This window comes from Corvus brachyrhynchos, unplaced genomic scaffold (assembly GCF_000691975.1).
Source record: "Corvus brachyrhynchos isolate BGI_N302 unplaced genomic scaffold, ASM69197v1 scaffold1047, whole genome shotgun sequence".
NCBI classification, from domain to species: Eukaryota; Metazoa; Chordata; class Aves; order Passeriformes; family Corvidae; genus Corvus; species Corvus brachyrhynchos.
Window position 1 is genome coordinate 21,921 of NW_008238973.1, and position 1,942 is coordinate 23,862.

General features: G+C 54.7%; 1 protein-coding gene across 1 annotated transcript in view; it reads left to right on the plus strand.

The window, feature by feature from the left end:
- The window catches only part of METTL3 (methyltransferase like 3), an 8,533-nt gene that overhangs the window by 4,173 nt on the left and 2,418 nt on the right, over nt 1-1,942 (plus strand). Inside the window, 2 exon segments of the mRNA XM_017738703.1 lie at nt 154-391; nt 1,453-1,583. Coding sequence (XP_017594192.1) covers nt 154-391; nt 1,453-1,583 — 369 coding nt within the window.

Below are 1,942 nucleotides of genomic sequence, written 5' to 3' on the forward strand. Positions count from 1 at the left end.
CGTCCCGTCCCCCGCCAGTTCCGGGGGCGTTTCCCGCCATTTCCTGAGGCGATTTTAGCATTTTCTGAGGCGATTTTAGCATTTTCTGAGGCGATTTTACCATTTTTGACCGGATCGCCCCCGTTTCTCCCCGGTTTTCCCCCCGTTTCCCAGTGGATCTGCTGTGACATCCGCTACCTGGACGTGTCCATCCTGGGCAAGTTCGCCGTGGTCATGGCGGACCCGCCCTGGGACATCCACATGGAGCTGCCCTACGGGACCCTGACGGACGACGAAATGCGGCGCCTCAACATCCCCGTGCTGCAGGACGAGGGCTTCCTCTTCCTCTGGGTCACCGGCAGGTGAGGGGGGAGCCCAGATCCATCGGGCCTCACCCCAAATCCTTGGGGATTCACCCCAAACCCATCGGGATTCACCCCAAACCCATCGTGACCCCCAAAACCCATTGTGATCCTCCCCAAATCCATTAGGATTCACCCCAAATCAATTGGGAACTCCCTCAAATCCTTGGGGATTCACCCCAAACCCATCGTGACCCCCAAAACCCATTGTGATCCTCCCCAAATCCATTAGGATTCACCCCAAATCAATTGGGAACTCCCTCAAATCCTTGGGGATTCACCCCAAACCCATCGTGACCCCCAAAACCCATTGTGATCCTCCCCAAATCCATTAGGATTCACCCCAAATCAATTGGGAACTCCCTCAAATCCTTGGGGATTCACCCCAAACCCATCGTGACCCCCAAAACCCATTGTGATCCTCCCCAAATCCATTAGGATTCACCCCAAATCAATTGGGAACTCCCTCAAATCCTTGGGGATTCACCCCAAACCCATCGTGACCCCCAAAACCCATTGTGATCCTCCCCAAATCCATTAGGATTCACCCCAAATCAATTGGGAACTCCCTCAAATCCTTGGGGATTCACCCCAAACCCATCGTGACCCCCAAAACCCATTGTGATCCTCCCCAAATCCATTAGGATTCACCCCAAATCAATTGGGAACTCCCTCAAATCCTTGGGGATTCACCCCAAACCCATCGTGACCCCCAAAACCCATTGTGATCCTCCCCAAATCCATTAGGATTCACCCCAAATCAATTGGGAACTCCCTCAAATCCTTGGGGATTCACCCCAAACCCATCGTGACCCCCAAAACCCATTGTGATCCTCCCCAAATCCATTAGGATTCACCCCAAATCAATTGGGAACTCCCTCAAATCCTTGGGGATTCACCCCAAACCCATCGTGACCCCCAAAACCCATTGTGATCCTCCCCAAATCCATTAGGATTCACCCCAAATCAATTGGGAACTCCCTCAAATCCTTGGGGATTCACCCCAAACCCATCGTGACCCCCAAAACCCATTGTGATCCTCCCCAAATCCATTAGGATTCACCCCAAATCAATTGGGAACTCCCTCAAATCCTTGGGGATTCACCCCAAAACGAGCGCGTGGACGAGATAATTTGGGTGAAAACCAACCAATTACAGCGAATTATCCGGACGGGGCGCACGGGGCACTGGCTGAACCACGGCAAGGAGCACTGCCTGGGACAGGGCCACCCCAAACCCGGGGCGTCCCCAAAAACCCTCCCGGGACCCCGGGGACGGGGAACGGGGGGAGTTTGGGGGGGGGGGAGGAGGATAAATGGGATTTTTGGGGTGGCAGGAGAGAAAAAAAGGGGATTTTGGGGGTCTTGCGGTGTATCTGGGGTCTGAGGGCTCCAGTAAAGGGGGGTTTTAGGGTGCTGGGGTGGGTTTAGGGGATTTTGGGGGTCTTGCGGCGGGTTTTGGCAATTTTGGGGGTTCTTGTGTGGGTTTTGAGGGTGCTGGAGTGGGTTTTGGGTGTCTTGGGGAAGTTTAGGGGATTTTGGGGTGGATTTTGAGATTCCAGGACCTCCCCCCCCCCCCCCCCCACACGTCCCCCCCCCCCA